The sequence below is a fragment of the Ranitomeya imitator genome, chromosome 5 (genome assembly GCF_032444005.1).
Source record: "Ranitomeya imitator isolate aRanImi1 chromosome 5, aRanImi1.pri, whole genome shotgun sequence".
Lineage (NCBI taxonomy): Eukaryota > Metazoa > Chordata > Amphibia > Anura > Dendrobatidae > Ranitomeya > Ranitomeya imitator.
Window position 1 is genome coordinate 83,641,266 of NC_091286.1, and position 25,820 is coordinate 83,667,085.

At 44.7% G+C, this 25,820-nt stretch overlaps 1 protein-coding gene across 2 annotated transcripts in view; it reads left to right on the forward strand.

The window, feature by feature from the left end:
• Positions 1-25,820, forward strand: part of PUS10 (pseudouridine synthase 10) — a 131,721-nt gene that overhangs the window by 46,703 nt on the left and 59,198 nt on the right. For both annotated transcript variants that reach the window (XM_069768897.1, XM_069768898.1), the window contains exon 5: positions 17,706-17,740. In XM_069768897.1, coding sequence (XP_069624998.1) covers positions 17,706-17,740 — 35 coding nt within the window. The remainder of the gene's footprint in view (positions 1-17,705; positions 17,741-25,820) is intronic.

Genomic DNA, 25,820 nt, shown 5'->3' on the forward strand with positions numbered 1-25,820 from the left:
GATATAGGCAAACATACAAATGAGTAAAATAAACACAGTAAAATAGCAAACATTGTATACATAAAAGATAAGCATTAGACGTTGGAGATGTCATTAATTATTTGATACCGTAGTGGTTAACTGGTAGACAATAGATTGTGAAAGCCTAATGTAAATTTTTGCTTATTGTATGGTGTGTAGAGATTTATGACAGGGAACATCTAAGATGCACCTGTGGCTATGTGGGCGAAAAAATATTTGGCTCAAGATTAAGGCTGATCATTGGGAATTAAGACCCCTATTAGATATAACAGTGTTGTGTAGGTAGGAGAAGATGTATGAGGGGTAAACTACATTTTATTCAGAAACATTGTATGCTTTATCAGGTTTAAGGACATGTTGTTTGGGCATTCTCGGAGGGTTTAGGCCGTGTTGTTGTAGAAAGGATAGGCCTTCCACTGGGTTTGTGACATGGACGCTACCCGACAAAAGTTTTATTGTGAGAGTGGAGTAAGGGGACCACGAATATGAAAAGTGTGCCCTCCGGAGTTCTTGTGTAATGTGTGCAAAGTCTCTGCGTTTCTTCAGGGTGGCTCTGGATAGGTCCCTGAAGAAAGATAGTTGACCAAATGAAGAAAGCTGGAAGTTCTTGTCGGAAGGGAGATCAAATAGTTTGTTCCTGATCCATGCAGGGAAGAAGGAGATGATAATGTCTCTTGGTACGCCCTGTGGAAGAAGCGCAGGTCTTTTGATTCGAAAGACTTTTTCAATGATGTTCGGTTCACTGGCCTCAGGTATGAATTTGTGGATCATTTTGAGAATATAATTCTTCAGCTGTGGCGGTTTAATAGATTCAGGGACTCCTCTTATTTTTACATTATTTCTCCTTCTGTGGTCCTCGAGATTCGTTATGTTACTTTTTAGGGTGTCTAAGTCTTTTTGAAGAGTGTCAATTTTAGTTTCCAGTATAGAGGGGGACCTTGAGCTGGCCGAGTATGTGAGATCCATGCTCCTGTATGAAAGATCCTCTTCGCTGGTGTCGGATAAACATTCAGATGGTAGGTATGGGTCGTGAAAGGGCGATGTGCAATCACTATGGGAGGATCTAGAGGAGGAGGCCGAAGAGGAGGAGCCGATGCTCTCTGCTAAAGATGACAGTGCGTCTCTTACGTAGGACTCGGACGCAGTCTCTGTACCCTCTGAGTCAGTGGTGGGTGATTCAAAGAAGAAACGGTGTTTGAAGACCATTTTATGTTCTGCAAAAGCATCTTTTAATAATTCACGGAGTTGTTCCAGTACATGGTCAAAGTCTCTTTTGAGAAGAGGTTTTTTGGTTGTCATTGTCTCCGTTGAACCGGTTGATGAACAAGGTGTATTTAGTGTGAGGTCTTCCCTCTCTTGGTCAAGTTGCTCACATTGGAGTTGAGGTTTTGTCTGTGGGTGGGGTCTAGTCTGTGGAGTAAATGGTGGGGCATCGTGCCTTAGTGTACAGGTTACAGCTTGATTATTAGAGCTGTTGAAAGCTGAGTAGCTGTCGTCAGTGGGCGGAGTTGGGGGTGGAGTCTCGTCTTGTCTATCCCTTCCCCGTCCGAGTGATCTCCCCTGTTCACCTCTGTATCCCTTCTCAGTCTCCTCCGGCGAGTGCACAGTTAAAGCGTCCAAGCCGCTGAGTGCTGCGGACCGGGCTGGTGAGTTTTTCACAGCCGAGACCCTGTCTTTGGCTCTCGGTGTGATTTTGCGGCAGGCTGTGGGCGGAGTAGTGGGCGGAGCCTTGGCGCTCCCTCTGACTTTCGGTCCCGCCTGTATAGTTGGAGCCGCATCTCTGTGCCCCTTCCCTGCGGCTGCTCTGGTCGGTGTGGTTGCGGCCAGGGGCTTCGGGGACTTCGGGGCAGCGATCATAAGTGGAGGGTCCGCTGCCGCTATGGAGCTCCGTGTCGCTGGATTGCCGCGCGAGGTAGGCGGGGTTATGGGCGGGGCCGCGGCGCCACTCTCACCTCTCTTCCCTGCCGGTACATGCGTCGCGGCTCGCGGTAAGGACCCCGGCGCTGTGCCTGCTCGGGAAAGCTGGGTGCCGGGTCCTGCTTGTCTCCGGGCGGGGATCGCCCCTGTGTAGGTCTCTCCTGCTTTTTCGCTGCGGCGCTGATGGGTCTTGTGTCTTCGGCCGCTTGTTTGGCATGTAATGTAGGCGGAGTCGTGGGCGGGGTTAAGGCCTCTCCTCCGTACCTCGGCTCTGTCTGCTTAGGAAAGGCTGCGGCTTCAGGCCTGTAGACGGAGGTAGCTCCGGTCTGAGTAGCGGCAGCCCCATAAGCCGCAGATTTCAGTGCTGATGCTGTGGCGGGCTTCTCTGGTGGTCTTCCAGTGTCTGGGACCGGGCTGAAGCCTGGACGCTTAGTTAGATGAGATTTTCTGGGCCCCTGAGTATGTGGGCCTGCAGCAAGGCCGCGGCTGGAGCTTAGGTGTCCTTTTGCTGTGTAATCCATTGTAAAAGTAGCTCTGCAAGCGTTCTGTCCTAATCTTGGTAGCTTTAGATAGCTTTCAGACCAATTTCGTCCCAATAAGTAGGCTATTAGTAGCTAATTATACGGGATCTAGCAGGAGCCACCCAGACACAGGTCTGCTCCCTAGCCCGTGCAAGCCACGCCCCCTCGTACACCGTTTTGAAATGGCCGTAACTGGGGTTGGTAATATAACAGCTGATCATTGGGGGGTCCTACACCAATGTGTGCACAGGCTCATAGACTATGACCCCGCTCTGTGCTCGCACTGAGGCAGAAGCTGAGCTCTTCAACCTGACAAGCTCCATATTTCAGAACCATTTTGTTAACGATAGGTGGGCTTCTCTGGGATGTGCAGGACATGTCAGGTAGTACCTAATATTGATGGTGGGCACTCTGTAAAGTCACTTCACTTATATAAGTTACATCTTGATCGACTATTTATGTCACAACTGTGTACAATCACACAACACATGCAATGTTTTTCTGAAAGTCTTGTAAGCCCAAAACTTATGTCTAAGGCTACTTTCACACTAGCGTTTTTTTAAATCCGTCACAATGCGTCGTTTTGCAGAAAAACCGCATCCAGCAAAAGTGCTTGCAGGATGCGGTTTTTCCCCATACACTTCTATTGACGACGCATTTGCGACGGATTTGCACACTTCGCATCCGTCTTGCGACGAATGCGTCGTGCATTGGCGGACCGTCGGGAGAAAAAAAACCTACATGTAACGTTTTTTTCTCCCGACGGACCGCTTTTTCCGACCGCGCATGCGCGGCCGGAACTCCGCCCCCACCTCCCCGCACCTTACAATGGGGAAGCGGATGCGCCGGAAAAATGCATCCGCTGCCTCCATTGTGCAATGCAGCAAACGCTAGCGTCGGAATCTCTCCCCGACGCATTGCGACGGGGAGATTCCGACGCTAGTGTGAAAGAAGCCTAAGAGATGGACATGTGAATTGGCCCTTAGATGTGTTATTTCTTGTAACGGATCAGGAAAGTTTCCTCAGAAACATCTAACTTTAGAAAGGAGTGTAAAAAAGGATGCATAAAGGAAACCTGTCAGTAGCACTACTCCTATGCAAGCAGAGGCAGTGCGGGTAGTATAAAGCTTTATCAAAGATGCCTGTTACAATGCCATGCACTGTGCCGTAATTTAGCTTTTATTGACATGCAAATAGGTCTGCAAGTTCACTGGTGGGTGTATCCGTGCACTTGCAGTCTATGCTTCTCCCTTCTTGATTGGCAGCATCGACAGAAGCTCTGCTGCGTAATGTCACATCTGCTCTCCACTGTCAGTCAAGAAGTGGGGAGAAGTGCAGGGAAGCCATAGACTGCACTAATACGCCCACAAGTGCACTTCCAAAGCTAATTTGCACATCAATAAAAGCCATATTTCGGTACAGCAGATGGCTTTGTAATAAGCATATTCCATTAGGTTTTACACTGCCCAATGCTGCACTATTTTTTGCTTTCACAGAGGTAGTGTTGCTGAGTTTAAATCTAAAATGTTATCTTATTTCCAAAAATAACTGTAAAGCAAAGCTGTCCTGTATGTGTACATGAGGAATAACACAATTTGTGGCCATTATATGATGTGTCCTGCAATTTTCACAAATGTTCCCTTTTACAGGCTCTCTCTCTACTTTTCAGTTGTCCCTGAGCTGGTGAGTTGAGACTAGCTGTTCTGATGTCTCCCCTACACTGCACAGAGAGGGATTCCTGCTCTCTTTTTTGACTATGTAACAGATGTTTAGAAACAGCAGCATGGGGGACATTATACAGCAGTAATGAGCGGTGTACTGTAGCTTTAAATCCTGCTCTGGGATGAGATAAAGTGCTAATAAATGGTGGTAGAAGCGCTTTTCCTCATTCAGCTAACAGGTAGAAAGCATATTTCTCTAATTTAAGATATATTACAGTCTCTTATATTTGCTTTTGTGATAGATGTGTGCAACGTTGAAATTACTAAAACTTTGGTGAAATAACCAGGACTTTTTAACTTAGAGATTTATCACAGGAGCGTAGCTGACCCTCACATCACAGGAGTATAGCTGACGCTCATAGCATATTTATGAGACTCAAAACCTCACTTAAGTGTGGAGAGTGTTTCCGTCTAGTACCAGAAGCAGTGCTGACAAAGTCATAGCGGTAGTGTGCATTATTGGTGCATTTATTACTGGAAAAGAAAGAGGAACCCTGACCGAGAGCAGAAGTGGAGAGGAAGTAGAAGTAGTAAACGGCAAAATGGTTCATTCTTCAGAGTGGGAAAACTTGGAAACCATGTCCTTTAAACAGAAGTGTGTAACGTTATCAGTGATAACAGCCTACATACGCTGGTCTTTACAAAAAGCAAAGCAACTGTGCGTCCGTCTCGTGACTCGGGCAGGGACAGAAGACTTCTATGAAAGACAGCAAGAAAAGATCTAGAATACCTTGAGGGCTTGACATTTTTTGATTTTTAATGAATAGGTTTCAGTTTTGCTTAAACCATTATATCTTTTTCTGCAATATCTTCTACATGCTAGCTAATAAGATAATGTGTAAAAGTTTGACTTCACACATGGCAGCTAACTGATAGCTACTCATGCTCGCTGCAGATCCTTATCTTCTTCTGCTTTTTTGTGTATGACCTGTCTGTTTTTAGTCTTGCGTGAGACTTATGCTTGGTGACTCCCACACTGTCAGACAACATTTAAGGGATTCCCCTTACGAGTCCCTAAAGTTTACTCCCTCCTACTACGTGTTAGAGAAGACCAAAGTCATGAGCGCACTCGTGTTACATGCAGTACGTCATTCTTCATGCTGTGAAGAACATGTTTGGGATTGTACACACGGGGAAAAAATCCCCTTCTCTTCTTATTTTTTGTCACTCCCTAAACAATACACTGAACTATGTAGAGTTCGCTTTACTACCCAACTCCATTTTACAATTCCTTTTATGCTTGGTAGGAACAGCCATGCAATTTCACTTCAGCAGCTTAGGCACCAATTACATCAGCTAGTCCTTGCTTGTTAGACCGACTCACTCGCATTGTATTCCTCATTTGATTTCTCAGGATCTCTTTGGGGTGGTGCATCCACTAAAGGTACCGTCACACTGAACGATATCGCTAGCGATCCGTGACGTTGCAGCGTCCTGGATAGCGATATTGTTGTGTTTGACAGGCAGCAGCGATCAGGCCCCTGCTGTGACATCGTTGGTCGGAGCAGAAAGTCCAGAACTTTATTTCGTCGCTGGACTCCCGCAGACATCGCTGAATCGGCGTGTGTGACGCCGATTCAGCGATGTCTTCACTGGTAACCAGGGTAAACATCGGGTTACTAAGCGCAGGGCCGCGCTTAGTAACCCGATGTTTACCCTGGTTACCAGCGTAAACGTAAAAAAAACCAAACACTACATACCGTACTTACATTCTGGTGTCTGTCCCCCGGTGCTCTGCTTCTCTGCACTCTGAGCGCCGGCCAGCCGGAAAGCAGAGCACAGCGGTGACGTCACCGCTGTGCTTTCCGGCTGGCGCTCACAGTCAGTGCAGAGAAGCACAGCGCCGGGGGACAGACACCGGAATGTAAGTATGTAGTGTTTTTTTTTTTTTACGTTTACGCTGCTAACCAGGGTAAACATCGGGTTACTAAGCGCGGCCCTGCGCTTAGTAACCCGATGTTTACCCTGGTTACCCGGGGACCGGCATCGTTGGTCGCTGGAGAGCCGTCTGTATGACAGCTCTCCAGCGACCAAACAGCGACGCTGCAGCGATCGGGATCGTTGTCCAGATCGCTGCAGCGTCGCTAAATGTGACGGTACCTTTAGTTGTAAACATAACACAAGGATAAAAAAGAAATGAAACACTCACCCGATCCTTAGTGATACATATCTTTAATCTACAATTAGGATAACATCGACATCATGTTAAAGTGCATCGTTTAGGTGGCAGGGGAGTTTAGCAGGTGAAAGAGCCTGATGGACTACGGCCGTTTCGCGCTGATCATGCGCTTCTACGGGTCCATATTAGTCAGGATGTTACAACACTTCCTTTTAGCAAGGATTAGGGAGTGGTTACACACATAACAGTGAAATAACACGTGAACTAAATGTATAGATAAACATGGGTAATATGTACAGTTCTACTCAAAAGTTTACATACCCTGGCAGAATCTTTGCTTTCTTAGCCTTTTTTCAGAGAATATGAATGATAACACCAAAACTTTTTGTCCACTCATGGTTAGTGGTTGGGTGAAGCCATTTATTGTCAGACTTCTGTGTTTTCTCTTATTAAATCATAATGACAACCCATAACATCCAAATGACCATGATCAAAAGTTCACATGCCCCATTTCTTAAAGGGAACCTGTCACCCCCAAAATCGAAGGTGAGCTAAGCCCACCAGCATCATGGGCTTATTTACAGCATTCTGGAATGCTGTAGATAAGCCCCGATGTATCCTGAAAGATGAGAAAAAGAGGTTAGATTATACTCACCCAGGGGCGGTCCTCTCTGACCTTTCCCGGCGCCTGCGCACTGCAGTACTTTGCTCTGCCCTCAACAGGTCAGACAAAGTATGTCTGCGCCGGAGCCGCAGCGTGAAGACAAGAAGAGGACGTCATCGTGAGAAGATGGGAGGCCCCGGACCAGACCACGACGCCTATCGGACCGGACCGCAGCGGGACCGCCCCTGGGTGAGTGCTCCGGCAAGCCTGCAGCACTGCCTGTCAGATCGCTGATATATAGTGATGTCCCAACCTGGGACTAATTAAAAATGTAAATAAAAAAAAAATCATGTGTAAAAATATTTTTAAAAAATTCCTAAATAAAGAAAAAAAAATAAAATAAATATTGTTCAAATAAATAAATTTCTTTGAGTTAAAAAAGCAATTAAAGTACACATATTTAGTATCGCCGCGTCCGTAACAACCCGATCTATAAAACTGTCCCACTAGTTAACCCCTTCAGTGAACACCGTAAAAAAATTATTAAAAAATTAGGCAAAAAACAATGCTTTATCATCATACCGCCGAACAAAAAGTGGAATAACACGCGATCAAAAAGACGGATATGCAGTACAGACCAAAAGTTTGGACACACCTTCTCATTTAAAGATTTTTCTGTATTTTCATGACTATGAAAATTGTACATATATGACAAAACCTGGCATTCAACTTTTATGTCTGAAGGAATATTTTATTGATCAGCAACAAGAAACGTTTCGGTCCCAAACAAAATGGACCTTCATCAGTCACTGAGAATATAAATAATGTACAAAAATCAAAATAACAAATCGAAATCAAAATTATAAATCAAACGTAAAATGAGGTATATACAAGCAACGACATCTGACAGATGGCAAGCTATAAATAGTATATAGACGCAATAACAAAATGGAACCGTCCAGTAGAGGCACAATGCTGCCATAGTTAGTAAGTGGATAGGCAGAATAAGAAGGTGGTACTATACCGTGCTATTTGGCGTGTATTCAATAGAAGATGTGCTCCTATGGATAGGCAATATATCTGTAATAGGAAGGTAACCATAAGGTTACACTCACCAGCACGACTACAACTTAAGCAAATGTCTCTTGGCCTTTAGTCACGGCCTTGCACGTACTTAGCTTTACTAAACTGTTTATATATGTGGTCTTGCCTAGGTCTTCATTTCCACTTATTCCTATAGAATATATTACCACCTCATTGCATGAGACTCCTTCATTTAGCCATTATTTATCTAGTACTTTCCTTTTTCTTTATACTTCCCTTTGGTACATACCGACGCTATACTTAAACCCCTTTGGATAGATGCCTTTATTAGAATATATATTAGAACATATGTTTCTTGTCACCATGCATATGTTAGGGCAGATGTAGCTTCCTTGCCCGACACTGTGTTTCATACTGGGAGCTCCCTGGCTGCACATTACCACCGTCACAGTAACAGAGTGTACACTCCTCCTACCCCAGCTGGACACACCCCCTAGCTGTGAGACGCACACGTCTGCCTCCTGGAACGCACCACCATGTCTGTGGTGACGGAGCTAACCTCGCGCCGGACACGCCCACTTCCGGTCAGCGGTGTATTTACCGCTGTAACCGCACAGTAGCCCTGGCGTTCTCCTAGCATCAGGTCCAGACTAGCGGTGGACACCGCGTCCTAAGGCTTCCTCCATGAAGTAAGATGTACGCTCCCAGGGTTGTTCAAATTATGGGGTCTAGTTAGTATTCACGCAGTAATCTCCCGCATTTCCGTACCCAGATAGGACATTGCCTACGTCAGCTATTAGATACGCTTTTTGACAGCCATATTGGTATGTATAGCCAGGCCTCACACTACCTCTCTCTCTAGTTATTACCCTCATGGTTACTTTCCTATTACAGATATACTGCCTATCCATAGGAGCACAACCACTCTGGTATGTATCGTCAGGCCTCACACTACCTCTCTCTCCATTCATTACCCTTATGGTTACCTTCCTATTACAGATATATTGCCTATCCATAGGAGCACATCTTCTATTGAATACACGCCAAATAGCACGGTATAGTACCACCTTCTTATTCTGCCTATCCACTTACTAACTATGGTAGCATTGTGCCTCTACTGGACGGTTCCATTTTGTTATTGCGTCTATATACTATTTATAGCTTGCCATCTGTCAGATGTCGTTGCTTGTATATACCTCATTTTACGTTTGATTTATAATTTTGATTTCGATTTGTTATTTTGATTTTTGTACATTATTTATATTCTCAGTGACTGATGAAGGTCCATTTTGTTTGGGACCGAAACGTTTCTTGTTGCTGATCAATAAAATATTCCTTCAGACATAAAAGTTGAGTGCCAGGTTTTGTCATATATGGTTATGGTGTTGGAACCTACCTGAGCACCTCCTGTCTTCGAGCTGCGCACCAAGTTATATATTCAACATATGAAAATTGTACATTCACACGGAAGGCATCAAAACTATGAATTAACATATGTGGAATTATATACTTAACAAAAAAGTGTGAAACAACTGAAATTATGTCTTATATTCTAGGTTCTTCAAAGTAGCCACCTTTTGCTTTGATGACTGCTTTGCACACTCTTGGCATTCTCTTGATGGAGGTAGAATTCAGTGGCCAGAATTGTGTCCAAGTCCTTCCTCTCTCCCCCAACTGGGGAAAGTGCTTTTGTTTACCCTCCTGGAACTCTCCCCATTTTCTGGCAGATCATTGATGAAGTTCTCTACTTGATCAGAGGTAGAACTGTGAGAGCTTGAAGAGAAACTGTCAGTAGATTCATGATGACCGAACCACAGGCAGCATGAATCAGAGCCTGACAGTGCGCTTGTATACAGGTGGGTTTTACTCTGAAACTATGATGTTTTGGAGAAAGTATAGTTTGAAAAGCTGGCTGGGCACTATAGGGAGAGACCTGACTAGTCCAGTGCATCGGCCGGCCGGCTTCTCCCTGTCCCACTTAAGTTGATTGACAGGTCTGTCCATACCTGCAATCTCGCAGTCAGGCTCTGAGTCACACTGTCCGTGGTTTAGGCAGAATGAGTCTAATGACAGGTTCCCTTTATGGATAAATGTGTTTTTAGGGACATGGTTTGCTGTCTGTGTGAAAAAGATGAAGGACCACTGGAGGAGTCATTAAGAAACTCAGGCACGGGAAGCGGTCTGAGATAGTGATACATAAAAAAGCAGTCTCAGATCAGTTCATGGGGGCAGTCTGTGAGGGAGAACCACGAGGAGCAGTCTATGTGACAAAGATTAGGGTCCAGAGGAATAGTCTCTGGGAGACACAAGCCGTGGAGAACAGTATGTGTAACAGAGGGTACCTTGAGGAGCAGACTGTGTGACAAAATGAAGGCCCGTGGGAATAGTCTGTGGGAGCCACGAGCCACGGAGAGCAGTATGTATAACACAGGGTACCCTAAGGAGCAGACTGTGACAAAGATGAAGGTCCGTGGGAATAGTCTGTGGGAGCCACGAGCCACGGAGAGCAGTATGTGTAACACAGGGTACTCTGAGGAGCAGACTGTGACAAAGATGAAGGCCCGTGGGAGACACAAGCTGTGGAGAGCAGTATGTGTAACACAGGGTACTCTGAGAAGCAGACTGTGACAAAGATGAAGGCCCGTGGGAATAGTCTGTGGGAGCCACGAGCCACGGAGAGCAGTATGTGTAACACAGGGTACTCTGAGGAGCAGACTGTGACAAAGATGAAGGCCCGTGGGAGACACAAGCTGTGGAGAGCAGTATGTGTAACAGATGATACCCTGAGGAGCAGACTGTGTGGTAAAGATGAAGGCCCATGGGAGACACGAGCTGTGGAGAACAGTATGCGTAACAGAGGGTACCCTGAGGAGCAGACTGTGTGACAAAGATGAAGGCCCGTGGGAATAGTCTGTGGGAGACACAAGCCACGGAGAGCAGTATGTATAACACAGGGTACTCTGAGGAGCAGACTGTGACAAAGATGAAGGCCCGTGGGAATAGTCTGTGGGAGCCACGAGCCACGGAGAGCAGTATGTGTAACACAGGGTACCCTGAGGAGCAGACTGTGTGATGAGGAACTATGGGAAGCAATCTGTATAACACGGTGCCATACGGAGCATTGTGTGACCAGAGAACCTTGTGGAGCATTCTGAGAAAGAGTTGGGGACATTAAGCTTATCCAGTGACTTTGGCATCGGGAGGTGAGCGCACTGATAACTTGGCTAAACACATGCTTGGTGATCTAGCAGGTGGTTATCATGCACAGGTAAATTCTGTGTATTGTACAGGTCCTTCTCAAAAAATTAGCATATAGTGTTAAATTTCATTATTTACCATAATGTAATGATTACAATTAAACTTTCATATATTATAGATTCATTATCCACCAACTGAAATTTGTCAGGTCTTTTATTGTTTTAATACTGATGATTTTGGCATACAACTCCTGATAACCCAAAAAACCTGTCTCAATAAATTAGCATATTTCACCCATCCAATCAAATAAAAGTGTTTTTTAATAACAAACAAAAAAACCAACAAATAATAATGTTCAGTTATGCACTCAATACTTGGTCGGGAATCCTTTGGCAGAAATGACTGCTTCAATGCGGCGTGGCATGGAGGCAATCAGCCTGTGACACTGCTGAGATGTTATGGAGGCCCAGGATGCTTCAATAGCGGCCTTAAGCTCATCCAGAGTGTTGGGTCTTGCGTCTCTCAACTTTCTCTTCACAATATCCCACAGATTCTCTATGGGGTTCAGGTCAGGAGAGTTGGCAGGCCAATTGAGCACAGTAATACCATGGTCAGTAAACCATTTACCAGTGGTTTTGGCACTGTGAGCAGGTGCCAGGTCGTGCTGAAAAATGAAATCTTCATCTCCATAAAGCATTTCAGCCGATGGAAGCATGAAGTGCTCCAAAATCTCCTGATAGCTAGCTGCATTGACCCTGCCCTTGATGAAACACAGTGGACCAACACCAGCAGCTGACATGGCACCCCACACCATCACTGACTGTGGGTACTTGACACTGGACTTCAGGCATTTTGGCATTTCCTTCTCCCCAGTCTTCCTCCAGACTCTGGCACCTTGATTTCCGAATGACATGCAAAATTTGCTTTCATCAGAAAAAAGTACTTGGGACCACTTAGCAACAGTCCAGTGCTGCTTCTCTGTAGCCCAGGTCAGGCGCCTCTGCCGCTGTTTATGGTTCAAAAGTGGCTTTACCTGGGGAATGCGGCACCTGTAGCCCATTTCCTGCACACGCCTGTGCACGGTGGCTCTGGATGTTTCCACACCAGACTCAGTCCACTGCTTCCTCAGGTTCCCCAAGGTCTGGAATCGGTCCTTCTCCACAATCTTCCTCAGGGTCCGGTCTCCTCTTCTCGTTGTACAGCGTTTTCTGCCACATTGTTTCCTTCCAACAGACTTACCATTGAGGTGCCTTGATACAGCACTCTGGGAACAGCCTATTTGTTGAGAAATTTCTTTCTGGGTCTTACCCTCTTGCTTGAGGGTGTCAATGATGGCCTTCTTGACATCTGTCAGGTCGCTAGTCTTACCCATGATGGGGGTTTTGAGTAATGAACCAGGCAGGGAGTTTATAAAAGCCTCAGGTATCTTTTGCATGTGTTTAGAGTTAATTAGTTGATTCAGAAGATTAGGGTAATAGGTCGTTTAGAGAACCTTTTCTTGATATGCTAATTTATTGAGACAGGTTTTTTGGGTTATCAGGAGTTGTATGCCAAAATCATCAGTATTAAAACAATAAAAGACCTGACAAATTTCAGTTGGTGGATAATGAATCTATAATATATGAAAGTTTAATTGTAATCATTACATTATGGTAAATAATGAAATTTAACACTATATGCTAATTTTTTGAGAAGGACCTGTATATACCTCTGAGGTGCGAGAAGTATTTGGTCTCTAAATATTGCTCCCATCCACTGATGGCAAATATGTCTTGAGGATGATAGGAAGTTGCATAATTCTTCATTATACAGTATACTTGCATTAAAATATAAAACCCATTTATGCTAATCTGCTTTGATTAACAATCATCTGCTAGGAAGTCTGAAAGTTATATAATATACCGTATTTCTCAATGTTGTACATACAGTGGCATGTAAAAGTTTTGGCACCCCTGGTCAAAATTACTGTTATCGTGAATAGTTAAAGGGAACCTGTCGCCAGGTTTGGCCGATACGAGTTACGGCCACTGCCTTTCAGGACTTATTTACAGCTTTCTATAATGCTGTAGATAAGCCCCGATCCGACCTGCAAGGGAAGAAAAATAAGTTTTATTATACTCACCTGGGGGCGGTCTGGTCCGATGGGTGTCGCAGGTCCTGATCCGGCACCTCCCATCTTCTTGCGATGCCGTCCTCCTGCTTGCTTCACGGCTCCCCGGCGTTGCGCTCCTGCGCAGGCGCACTTATCTGCCCTGTTGAGGACAGAGCAAATTCGTGCAGTGCGCAGGCGCTGGGCCTCACTGAACTTACCCGGCACCTGCGCACTGCAGTACTTTGCTCTGTCCTCAACAGGGCAGATAAGTGCGCCTGCGCAGGAGCGCGACGCCGGGGAGCCATGAAGCAAGCAGGAGGGCAGCGATCATAAGAAGATGGGAGGCGCCGGATTAGGACCTGCGACACCCATCGGTCTGGACCACCCTGTAGGTGAGTATAATTAAAAGTTATTTTTCTTCTCTTGCAGGTCGGATCGGGCGCTTATATACAGCATTATAGAATGCTGTAAAAAAGCCCTGAAAGGCAGTGGCCGTAACTCGTATTGGCCAAACGGGTGACCGGTTCGCTTTAAGCAAGTTGAAGATTAAATGATCTCTAAAAGGCCTAAAGTTAAAACATGACACATTTCCTTTGTATTTCAGGCAAAAAAATGTCATTTTTAACATTTTAAAAATTACAAGAAGGAAAATGAGTTGATGCAAAATGTGTCTAATCCTTTGTGTAAACTCAGTCACCTACTTAGCCTGATTTGACTGCTCCTCAGTGTCCCTCCTTCCTCTGCTTAGATCTCACTCTGCTCAGTACAAGCCTCAGCAGTCAGGCTTGGTGCGCTGTTTCCCAGCTAAACTAACTGCTATTGTATTTTTTCCCTACTTCCTGTCTGATGACGTTTAGTTTGAGAATCCCAGTGCATGCTGGTATACTCAGACAAAGCATCATCAGAGGGCAGAGGCTGACATCACTGCTGCAGCCTCTTCCCTTCCCTGAAACGAAGCGTCATCAGTGATGCTAGTTTCGGGGCCTGGTCCCTGCACTGTTCCTTTTCTCCTCTGCACTGTTCTCTGTGCAGAGTGTCCACTCTGTTGTTGACTTAGATGAATAATAATAAGCTGGCAGCAGAGAGGTGTCAGAATATGTGGCAGAGACCCGTCACGTCACTGTTCATCTAAACAGACGACCGAGTGGATGCTGGGCGCAGCTCACAGGAGACAGGGCACAGTTCCGGGGATGTGGAGTTGGTAAGCCAAAACTCTGACTCCTCAATTTCCCTGACTCCGGCTCCCCAGTCCTGTCTCTCACTACTTAGCATGTACGTAAAGTGCAGCACAGATTCATCTCAACGAAAAGCCGAGATCCTCCGATCAGGAACAGAATATTTAGAAGACATTTTGTAACTTTCCCAAATTCTTTTGAAAACCTTTACAGCAGAAATCGGAGTCTGTCCATTTTATGCCGACTATGATTTCACGACTCTGACTCCACAGCCCTGTGCAACGTACAGGAGACGGCGCACAGGAGACGGCGCACAGCAGACGGCGCACAGGAGACGGCGCACAGGAGACGGCGCACAGGAGACGGCGCACAGGAGACGACGCACAGGAGACGGCGCACAGGAGACGGCGCACAGGAGACGGCGCACAGGAGACGGCGCACAGGAGACGGCGCACAGGAGACGGCGCACAGGAGACGGCGCACAGGAGACGGCGCACAGGAGACGGCGCACAGGAAACGACGCACAGGAGACGGCGCACAGGAGACGGCGCACAGGAAACGACGCACAGGAGACGGCGCACAGGAGACGGCGCACAGGAGACGACGCACAGGAGACGGCACACACGAGACGGCGCACAGGAGACGACGCACAGGAGACGGCGCACAGGAGACGGCGCACAGGAAACGACGCACAGGAGACGGCGCACAGGAGACGGCGCACAGGAAACGACGCACAGGAGACGGCGCACAGGAGACGGCGCACAGGAGACGACGCACAGGAGACGGCACACACGAGACGGCGCACAGGAAACGACGCACAGGAGACGGCGCACAGGAGACGGCGCACAGGAAACGACGCACAGGAGACGGCGCACAGGAGACGGCGCACAGGAGACGACGCACAGGAGACGACGCACAGGAGACGGCACACACGAGACGGCGCACAGGAGACGACGCACAGGAGACGGCGCACAGGAGACAGCGCAGAGACCAGCCCCTGAAACAAGCCTCACTGATTACTCTTTGTTTCATGGAGGCGGTAGGGGCTGCGGCAGGGACTGCAGCCTCTGCCCTCTGATGATGCTTTGTTTTAATATCCCATCATGCACTGGGATTCTCAAACTAAATGTCATCAGACAGAAAGTAAGGAAAAAAAATACAATAGCAGCTAGTTAGTGTAGTGTAGGGAATTTTTAGAGCAGGTATATTAGAAAATAGCTTAGGTTATGGTATCAAATGGAAAGAGAGTATTAGCAAAATGACTTTGCCTTCGGACCAGCCCTTTAAGTACACCAGCCTCATTAGGTCTGAGAGATCTGCTTAATAAAGTGCAATGTGAAATCTGGTGACCGATCTGCTTTAATGGGTAGACAGTTCTATTATGGTGTACTGGGGCAAGTAAACTGAAGTTACTGAACAGGTCATATGTAAAGCATGTCATGGAGTGGCCAAATGTTGAGCTGTTGGTTTACCTGTGGAGACCACAAGGGGCGCTAGTTACCTACAGATATACAGAGGGCTCCCTCTAGTGATGACTCCTGTTATTAAGAATTTCATCTTCCGACTGTTACAAAAAAGAAGCTCTGATCCAGTATAACGATCTGTGTCCCCACAATTTGGGGCATTTTCTCAGTCTGTGCGAGCCGGTTGATTTCTGTCACATCCCTGCTGTCCGTTTCGAAGCAGTTTCTTGTGACTAAATCATGTGACTGTAGCGTCAAGTAGTTGCAAAAGAGAGGTTAGAAATATAAGTAAAAATACAAACACTCCTGATCAGAATACCATATTTGTTTAGGGATATGTTAAAAATGGTTCTGTAAAATGGGAAAATAATTGGCTGTTATATTTCGTTATAGTTGTGAAAAAGCTTGAAGGGGTTGTCCACCTTTAGGATATTTTTTTTAACTTTTAGCTAAAAATCTTTTTTGTAATTGGGGTTCATTAACAATTTTGCACCATTTGCCTTCTCTAGCTGCTGCGTCTGTGTTGCGCTGACTGTTGCTGGCTGCAGAATGAGTTAACTGAGAATCCATCAATGAGCTTCTTATGGTCATATGGGAAAGTTTCTAACATTTTTATCTGCTTTTTTCTTACTTGTTCTCAGCTGATTTATGACCACAACCTTAACAAAGTGGAATGTGGTTGGAACCACAGATCCTATAAAAGCAAATCAGGAGAACATATGTGCAGTTATCATGTACTCAATACATGTAGAATGAATTTACTCGTGTGCCACAAAATGTTTGAGGTTTCTGATATTTTTTTAAATCCCATCCGTGATCTCTACTTCTGCGCTGTCTCTGACCCGTCTGGGGGCTCATTGGGCTCCATGTTGCTTGTTTAGTAGAGTAATAGACTCGGGGACTTTCAAAATCGGTATTTATATTGACTTCATATGACACTTTGGGCACAGAGGGACCAGATTCATAATTATGGGGCTTCTAAAGTTAATTGGTGGCAAGGTCTTATTTACAGGTTTCATAACAAAGGGGGTGAATACTTATGCACACACAACTTTTCACAGTCAAGTTATTTTTTTCATTTTTAAAACAATGGGCCCCATTCTTGCATATTCCCCTGTTCCTTGATGAGGTTTTTTTGTGCCCCATTTATCTTTCCATTTTTCTAAGTTTGCCATTGTGATTAGATTTTTCGCATATTTTCGTCTTATCCATCATTTGTGACTTATCGAAAAGTCTCAATTTCTCGTAAATGAATTCCTTTTCCCTTCCTTGGAGTGATTTTGGTGACGTTTTGGTGCAAATTTTTAGCCATTTTGGGCAACATGCCACTTTCTGTGCTAAAATGTCGCAAAAAATCAGATCGAGTTTTCGCCTTGTGCAAAAACCATGAACTATGTGCACCATTCTGAACAATTTGGAGCAGAAAAGTCAACACAAATGCGACATGACAACAAGGAAAATTGCCTGAAAACAACCCTCTTAATTGGGACCATTTTCTTTTTTTTCATTCCATGTTGTCAAATGAACAATCCATTTAAATTCCAGCTCCTAACGCAACAAAAGCAGGAAAAACACCAGAAGGGCAAATTTTTTCAAAAGCCTCAATACATACTGCAGCATGGTCATGTTAAAGAAATCGATACAAGTGTAACTTTTGTTTCGGGTGTTTTTGTTTGACAAGCAAATGGTTAACTGTAAAATTCAAGGGTGAAAAACCAACCCAGCTTGTAAATGACAAAACCATGTTTTCAAAGAAATGATGATAGTAATCAAGTTTTTCTTTTTTTCTTTTTCTCTCTTTTTTTGGGGCGTTTCTGTGCCTGACTGTAGCATTCTGCATGGCTGCAAGCACAACAGGAAATGAGGTGAGTAATAGTCCCTGGGCTCAGCTGCTATTTGTTTATGCACCTAAAATGAAGCTAAAAAAAACAGACACATTTTAAAGAATTTACTGTTACTCATATCTTAAAAAAAATTACAAAATCCTATAATTTAAAGAAACCCTCCAATGAAGATTTCTATTTATTTATTTTTTTTAAATCTGTGTATATGTGCTCATAATATAGTGTGCATGTGTTAATATACTCCCCTACCACCACCTACTCCGGTGTCCCGCGCCGTTCTGCTCCTCTTCTCAGTGACTAAATAACTTGGCACTCAACTTGGTGAATTGTGGTAATCAAAAAACAGAAAATTGTATTACTTTAGAATAGCAGTCCAGTAGATTAGACGTTTCGGTCGAACATTGAGACCTTCTTCAGTAAAACCGACTGCTAGGATGAATGTGTATAAACGGCACTTTTATGTGTATAACTGAATGGTCCTTGATTAGATCCAATAGGACCTGGATAATGACGGTAAATAGCCGAATAGAAGAATATCTGTACCTATCCACAGGAGATTTATGTGGTGGAAAACTAAGAATATCAGTACAAGGATACCGTACTGATAGGAGCCAATGTGTCCAGGTAATCCCAAAAGTAGGTGGGTCTCAATGGAGACAAATATAAGAAAATGGGAGCGAGAATATTTTCAGAAATATCTATGGTACAAGGTATACAGGAGCAATCCATATATGGGTGCAGATATCAAGCAGCTCCAAGAAGGCGTAGGCTGAAGGGGTACATCAACGCGGTGTCCACCGCTGGTTGAATCTGTGGACACCGCGTTGATGTACCCCTTCAGCCTACGCCTTCTTGGAGCTGCTTGATATCTGCACCCATATATGGATTGCTCCTGTATACCTTCTACCATAGATATTTCTGAAAATATTCTCGCTCCCATTTTCTTATATTTGTCTCCATTGAGACCCACCTACTTTTGGGATTACCTGGACACATTGGCTCCTATCAGTACGGTATCCTTGTACTGATATTCTTAGTTTTCCACCACATAAATCTCCTGTGGATAGGTACAGATATTCTTCTATTCGGCTATTTACCGTCATTATCCAGGTCCTATTGGATCTAATCAAGGACCATTCAGTTATACACATAAAAGTGCCGTTTTATACACATTCATCCTAGCAGTCGGTTTTACTGAAGAAGGTCTCAATGTTCGACCGAAACGTCTAATCTACTGGACTGCTATTCTAAAGTAATAAAATTTTCTGTTTTTTGATTACCACAATTCACCAAGTTGAGTGCCAAGTTATTTACTTACTATATCTACTGGTGTGGGAAACCTCACTTGAGCACCGACACAGCTGTGCCACGCTATACTCTACTACCCTCTTTTCAGTGACGTCACCGCTCTGTAGACTCTCCGGGTCACTCTATGCCCGATCTCTTTGACAATGAAAACTTGTGAAGCCTCGGTCTGACTCTCCATAGACTTATATTGTAAAAGCCACGTCCAGGTCACACGGCGCTCAGTGTGACGAGTATGAAGGGCGGTGATGTCACTGAGAAGAGGAGCAGAATGGCTCTGGATACCGGAGAATGTGGCAGTAGATGAGTATATTACCACATACACACTATATTACATTTCTTTATTAAATAAATATTTTCATAGGAGGGCTTCTTTAAGAGTATGTGCACACGTTGCGGATTTGATGCTGCGGATCTGCAGCAGTTTTCCATGCATTTTACAGTAGCATGTAAAGCTATGGAAAACCAAATCCGCTGTGCCCATGCAGCGGAAAATACCGCGCGGAAACGCTGTGTTGTATTTTCCGCAGCATGTCAATTCTTTGTGCGGATTCCGCAGCATTTTACACCTATTCCTTAATAGGAATCCACAGGTGTAAAAACGCAGGCGAATTCCACACAAAATCCGCAGTAAATCCGGCAGGTAAAATGCAGGGTGTTTTACCTGCGGCGTTTTCCGAATCCGCACGGAAAAATCCTCAAACGAATCCACAACATGTGCACATACCTTAAAGAGAAAGTCCACTTTTTTTTTCTTTTTTTTTTTGTTTACATTTTATGGTATCTTTAGAAGATCCTGTGTTTAGTCCAACAATGAATGGACCCCATTTCGCAAAGCATATTTTAGCCGGAGCCACCAACCAATCCATTCTTTTTCCCTTAGGCCGGGATCACACATGCGAGAAACATGTCCGTGTCTCGCATGTGAAATCCAAGCTCTGGCGCCGGCACTCCAGAGCGGACCGTGCTGCTCCATTTGTTGCTATGCGGCCGCACGCTCCGCTCCACAGTGCCGGCGCCAGAGCTTGGATTTCACATGCAAGACACAGACATGTTCCTCGCATGTGTGATCCCGGCCTTATAGAAAAAACTTGCTTCACCTACTGTGTGTACAGAAATAGTTGTAAATCACTAAGTAGCACCACCCACAGGACTCCTAAACATAGAAAGATCAGGGATTTAATGGAATCTTTGTTCATAAAACTGTACAGTACAGAGCAAAACTTTGGACACACCTTCTCATTTAAAGATTTTTCTGTATTTTCATGACTATGAAAATTGTACATTCACACTGAAGGCATCAAAACTATGAATTAACACATGTGGAATTATATACAGTTAGGGCCAGTAATATTTGGACAGTGACACAAGTTTTGTCATTTTAGCTGTTTACAAAAACATGTTCAGAAATAAAATTATATATGTAATATGGGCTGAAAGTGCACACTCCCAGCTGCAATATGATAGTTTCCACATCCAAATCGGAGAAAGGGTTTAGGAATCATAGCTCTGTAATGCATAGCGTCCTCTTTTTCAAGGGACCAAAAGTAATTGGACAATGGACTCTAAGGGCTGCAATTAACTCTGAAGGCGTCTCCCTCATTAACCTGTAATCAATGAAGTAGTTAAAAGGTCAGGGGTGGATTCCAGGTGTGTGGTTTTGCATTTGGAAGCTGTTGCTGTGAGCAGACAACATGCGGTCAAAGGAACTCTCAATTGAGGTGAAGCAGAACATCCTGAGGCTGAAAAAAAAGAAAAAATCCATCAGAGAGATAGCAGACATGCTTGGAGTAGCAAAATCAACAGTTGGGTACATTCTGAGAAAAAAGGAATTGACTGGTGAGCTTGGGAACTCAAAAAGGCCTGGGCGTCCACGGATGACAACAGTGGTGGATGATCACCGCATACTTAATTTGGTGAAGAAGAACCCGTTCACAACATCAACTGAAGTCCAGAACACTCTCAGTGAAGTAGGTGTATCTGTCTCTAAGTCAACAGTAAAGAGAAGACTCCATGACAGTAAATACAAAGGGTTCACATCTAGATGCAAACCATTCATCAATACCAAAAATAGACAGGCCAGAGTTAAATTTGCAGAAAAACACCTCAAGAAGCCAGCTCAGTTCTGGAAAAGTATTCTATGGACAGATGAGACAAAGATCAACCTGTACCAGAATGATGGGAAGAAAAAAGTTTGGAGAAGAAAGGGAACGGCACATGATCCAAGGCACACCACATCCTCTGTAAAACATGGTGGAGGCAACGTGATGGCATGGGCATGCATGGCTTTCAATGGCACTGGGTCACTTGTGTTTATTGATGACATAAGAGCAGACAAGAGTAGCCGGATGAATTCTGAAGTGTACCGGGATATACTTTCAGCCCAGATTCAGCCAAATGCTGCAAAGTTGATTGGACGGTGCTTCATAGTACAGATGGACAATGACCCCAAGCATACAGCCAAAGCTACCCAGGAGTTCATGAGTGCCAAAAAGTGGAACATTCTGCAATGGCCAAGTCAATCTCCAGATCTAAACCCAATTGAGCATGCATTTCACTTGCTCAAATCCAGACTTAAGACGGAAAGACCCACAAACAAGCAAGACCTGAAGGCTGCGGCTGTAAAGGCCTGGCAAAGCATTAAGAAGGAGGAAACCCAGCGTTTGGTGATGTCCATGGGTTCCAGACTTAAGGCAGTGATTGCCTCCAAAGGATTTGCAACAAAATATTGAAAATAAAAATATTTTGTTTGGGTTATGTTTATTTGTCCAATTACTTTTGACCTCCTAAAATGTGGAGTGTTTGTAAAGAAATGTGTACAATTCCTACATTTTCTATCAGATATTTTTGTTCAACCCTTCAAATTAAACGTTACAATCTGCACTTGAATTCTGTTGTAGAGGTTTCATTTCAAATCCAATGTGGTGGCATGCAGAGCCCAACTCGCGAAAATTGTGTCACTGTCCAAATATTTCTGGCCCTAACTGTACTTAACAAAAAAGTGTGAAACAACTGAAAATATGTCTTATATTCAAGGTTCTTCAAAGTAGCCACCTTTTGCTTTGATGACTGCGTTGCACACTCTTGGCATTCTCTTGATGAGCTTCAGAAGGTAGTCACCGGGAATGGTTTCACTTCACAGGTGTGCCCTGTCAGGTTTAATAAGTGGGATTTCTTGCCTTATAAATGGGGTTGGAACCATCAGTTGTGTTGTGCAGAAGTCTGGTGGATACACAGCTGATAGTTCTACTGAATAGACTGTTAGAATTTGTATTATGGCAAGAAAAAAGCAGCTAAGTAAAGAAAAACGAGTGGCCATCATTACTTTAAGAAATGAAGGTCAGTCAGTCCGAAAAATTGGGAAAACTTTGAAAGTGTCCCCAAGTGCAATGGCAAAAACCATCAAGCGCTACAAAGAAACTGGCTCACATGAGGAGCGCCCCAGGAAAGGAAGACCAGGAGTCACCTCTGCTTCTGAGGATAAGTTTATCCAAGTCACCAGCCTCAGAAATCGCAGGTTAACAGCACCTCAGATTAGATAGGGTCCGGGGCCTCCCATCTTCATAAGATGATGTCCTCTTCTTGTCTTCACGCAGCGGCTCCGGCGGAGGCGTACTTTGTCTGCCCTGCTGAGGGCAGAGCAAAGTACTGCAGTGCGCAGGCGCCGGGCCTCTCTGACCTTTCCCAGCACCTGCGCACTGCAGTACTTTTGCTCTGTCCTCAACAGGGCAGACAAAGTATGCCTGCGGCATGAAGACAAGAAGAGGACATGATCGTAAGAAGATGGGAGGTGCCGGACCCGGACCAGCAGCGGGACCGCCCCTGGGTGAGTATAATCTAACCTCTTTTTCTCATCTTTCAGGTTACATCGGGGGCTTATCTACAGCATTACAGAATGCTGTAGATAAGCCCCTGATGCCGGTGGGCTTAGCTCAACTTCCATTTTGGGGGTGACAGGTTCCCTTTAAGTATATAATTCCACATGTGTTAATTCATAGTTTTGATGCCTTCATACAGAAAAATCTTTAAGGGTATGTGCACACGTTCAGGTTTTTTTGCGTTTTTTTCGCGATAAAAACGCATTACAAACTGCAGACATATGCATCCTATCATTTAGAATGCATTCTGCAATTTTTGTGCACATGATGCGTTTTTTCCGCAAAAAAACTCATTGCAGTAAAAAAAAAGCAGCTTGTTCATTAATTTTGCGGATTTTTTGCGTTTTTCCCGCTATTCTATGCATTTGGAAAAAACGCACAAAAAAACTCATCGAAAACGCGAAAAAAACGCATGCGGATTTCTGGCAGAAATGTCCGGTTTTTGTCAGGAAATTTCTGCTAGAAAATCCTGACGTGTACACATACCCTAAATGAGAAGGTGTGTCCAAACTTTTGGTCTGTACTGTACTTAAATCGTTTCAGCACTTCCTGCCCACAGATCAGAATGCATGTATGTGACAGGTTCCCTTTAATATATAAACAAAAGAATACAGCAGCACTCTGTAAGCATCAAGATGTATGCAATCAAAAAATACATGAAATGAAATATGAACTTCATTACTGCTATATAGAATATACTTATAAAAATTAATGCCCTTAGCACGGAAATTGGCCAATACATGAGAACCCATCAGCTATGACAAGGTGACCTTTCTTTTTTTTTTAACTCAAATAAATTTTTATTGAGAATAACAAGGCAATTAACATATTTCATTTACATTTTCAATACAGAGTATTTTCCCCCCCTCCCCCTTCAAACAACCCCCTTCGGTCCCAAAGCCCCCCTCCCCCACCCCACAAAGCAGCTCATCTTGTTAATTACTACCATCATTAAAACAATAGAGTATCTAATCCCTCAACCACTCGTATAAGCCACACTTCACATTACTATCCCATAGCAATCCATGGAGACCACATTTTATTGAACGTTTCACTTTTCCCTTTCTTCTTATAAATCCCTTTTTCTAGTGTCAGGCCCTGTTTTACGTACTGGAGGAATTCTCCTCTTGACGGCGGTTCTTCCCTAATCCAGTTTCTAGCTATCACCTTCCTAGCCATGTACAACAATCTAGCTATAGCTATCTTTAGGTGTTTATCTACTCCAATCTCATCCACGCATCCCAACAAACAGACAACTGGATCCCTTGGCACCGTGCATCCATACGCACCTTCCATACGACTCAAAACTACCACCCAGAAGGCAGCCAACCTCGGACATGTCCACATCATATGGAAAATGTCTGCATCTGTAGACTTACACCTCGGACATTCAGAGTCATTACGCAATCCTGCCTTATATAGCACCATTGGAGACTTATAAACTCTGTGTATCACATAGAGCTGTGACAGTCTATACGGTTCACTCAGCGACAGTCTTGGGACCCATTCCAACACCGACTCCCAAGTCTCGTTATCCACTGGGCCCAGATCTCTTTCCCATTTAGCTCTCGCCATTATTGGAAACCCCAATAGGAAAGTATGCAACAGATCCCTGTACAGAGTGGATATGACTCCTCCAGTCGTCCCGTCATTACACACATACTCCAATACTATATCCCTTTGAATCCTAATACCTCCGTTCCTACTCTGAGCTCCAAAGGCATGCCTCATCCGCAAATACTGATACTCCCCTGCAGTCCCAAGTCCAAATTCCGCCTGCAATTGGGAAAATGATTTCAGTTCACCTTGTTCAATTATTTGATACACATACTGAATCCCTTTGCCCAAGCATTCTATCAATACCCCTAATGCCTCAAATTCTTTCATATTGTTATTATGCCATAACGGCGAGTATCTAGTCAAGTCCGTGATCCCACGTACGTGCCTCAATCTACTCCACAGCCTGCGTATCAACAGCAAAGTCGGGTATAGCTTCCCCAAACTCTCCAAGGATCCATCCTCCAAACATTGTACCACTGGCCTTCTTTTTGTCACCACTTCCATCAACCGCTGTACCGCTCCAGATGACCCCTCATGCGCCCAGCCCCTTAAATGCTGACTCTGGGCTGCAAGGACGTATAATTCAGGGTTAGGCAATGCCAGACCCCCATCATCCTTGGGTCGCTGAAGTGTCTCCAGTTTAATACGCGGATGTTGCCTCCCCCAAATCAAATTCCTAAACAGAGTTGATCTGTCTAAATTTCCCACGTGGTATCCAGACCGGTGCATTGTGAAGAATATACAGTATTTTTGGCATCAGAATCATTTTGATAAGATTCACCCTACCTACCACAGACAAATGCAACTTAAGCCATGCATCCGCTTTTGCCTTGAGGGCACCCAAGATTGGAGTCAGATTCTCATGTATATAGTCAGTGACCGGCATAGATACCCATATTCCAAGGTACTTAAATTTACTCGTCACCCGCAGTCGCCCATCCTCCAATGGTTCCCCATCCACATCGTCCACCTTAAACAAGACAGACTTACTCCAGTTTATCCTAAGCCCCGACACTGATCCAGATCGTTCAATAATCCCAATGGCTCCCTCCAAAGATGCAACTGGATCAGCCAGAAACAACAAAATGTCGTCCGCATACAACGCCACCCTTTCTTCAATCACCCCATATTTAAATCCCGTCATCTCATCAGACCGTCGAAGCGTAGCAGCCAGCGGCTCCACAGCCAGAGCAAACAAAAGGGGGGAAAGCGGACACCCCTGCCTCGTCCCTCTAGCCAATTGTATGGTCCGTGACAACTCTCCATTTAACCTAACCCTAGCCATCGGCATCGAGTACATTAATTGAATCCAGGATATGAACTGCGGTCCAAACCCCATTCTTCGCAACACCTGCCAG